At 72.0% G+C, this 1,167-nt stretch overlaps 1 protein-coding gene across 1 annotated transcript in view; it reads left to right on the top strand.

Moving 5' to 3' along the window:
- Positions 1–1,167, top strand: part of AMN (amnion associated transmembrane protein) — an 8,238-nt gene extending 7,071 nt beyond the window's left edge. The window contains exons 5-10 of the mRNA XM_011991793.1: positions 1–33; positions 151–233; positions 420–582; positions 661–823; positions 901–985; positions 1,063–1,167. Coding sequence (XP_011847183.1) covers positions 1–33; positions 151–233; positions 420–582; positions 661–823; positions 901–985; positions 1,063–1,167 — 632 coding nt within the window. The remainder of the gene's footprint in view (positions 34–150; positions 234–419; positions 583–660; positions 824–900; positions 986–1,062) is intronic.

Below are 1,167 nucleotides of genomic sequence, written 5' to 3'. Positions count from 1 at the left end.
TCCGACCCCAGGGGCAGTGCTGTGACCTCTGTGGTGAGCGCCCCCGCTGGGCCCTGCTTGCTGGGAAGGCCTGGAGGACCTGGTTCGCCCCCGCCTCAGTTTCCTGCCGGGTCCAGATCCACGGCGCTGACCCCTGCCCTCCCGCTGCAGGAGCTCTTGTGTTGCTGACCCACGGTCCCACATTTGACCTGGAGCGGTACCGGGCGAGGATACTGGACACCTTCCTGGGCCTGGTAATGGGGCCGCGCGGGCAGCTGAGGGGAGTCCCGACCCCAGCCCTACCGCCTCCGCCTAGGACGCCCCTTCTGCAGGGCCCCTGCGGCCGCCCACCTGCCCACTATCTGCCTCTGCCCTTAGCGTCCCCATAGGCTCGGGGAGGGCGGGGGGCTGAGTCAAACCAACCCCGTCCCCCTCCCCAGCCTCAGTACCAGGGGCTGCAGGTGGCCGTATCCAAGGTGCCACGCTCGCCCCTGCTCCGCGGGGCCGATACGGAGATCCAGGTGGTGCTGGTGGAGACCGGGCCCGAGACGGGCGGCGCCGGGCAGCTGGCCCGGGCCCTCCTGGCGGACGTCGCCAAGCACGGTAACCGCGCCCGCCTGGTCCCTCCCTGCCGCTCCTCGCCCCGCCGCGGGGAAGACTGAGCCGACCCCTCCGTCGCAGGCGAGGCCCTCGGCGTCCTGGAGGCGACCATGCGGGAGTCGGGCGCACATGTCTGGGACAGTTCCGCGGCTGGGCTGGCGGGAGGCGTGGCGGCTGCGCTGCTGCTGGCACTGCTGGTCCTGCTGCTGGCGCCGCCGCTGCTGCGCCGCGCGGGGAGGCTCAGGTACCCGGGGCGGGGTGGCGGGGTGGGGCTGGGGGTTGCCCCGAGGGGCTCACGCTACCTCCCTAATACGCACTCAGGTGGAGGCGCCAGGAGGCGGCCCCGGCCGGGGCACCCCTCGGATTCCACAACCCGGTGTTCGACATGAAGGCCTCCGAGGAGCTGGTGAGAGGGCTGGAGGGTGGACTGGGGCCTCCTTGGGGCCAGGACCCTGAACGCCGTCTGACCCTGTCACCCCGCAGCCCCTGCCCCAGCCGCTCAGCCTGGTTCCGAAGGCTGCCGCAGACAGCACGAGCCACAGTTACTTCGTCAACCCGCTGTTCGTCGGGGCTGAGGCCGAGGCCTGA

Source organism: Mandrillus leucophaeus, unplaced genomic scaffold (genome assembly GCF_000951045.1).
Source record: "Mandrillus leucophaeus isolate KB7577 unplaced genomic scaffold, Mleu.le_1.0 Scaffold4, whole genome shotgun sequence".
In the NCBI taxonomy this organism is placed as follows: Eukaryota; Metazoa; Chordata; class Mammalia; order Primates; family Cercopithecidae; genus Mandrillus; species Mandrillus leucophaeus.
The sequence above is the reverse complement of the archived record's forward strand: the minus strand, read 5'-3'. Positions and strand labels throughout refer to the sequence as shown.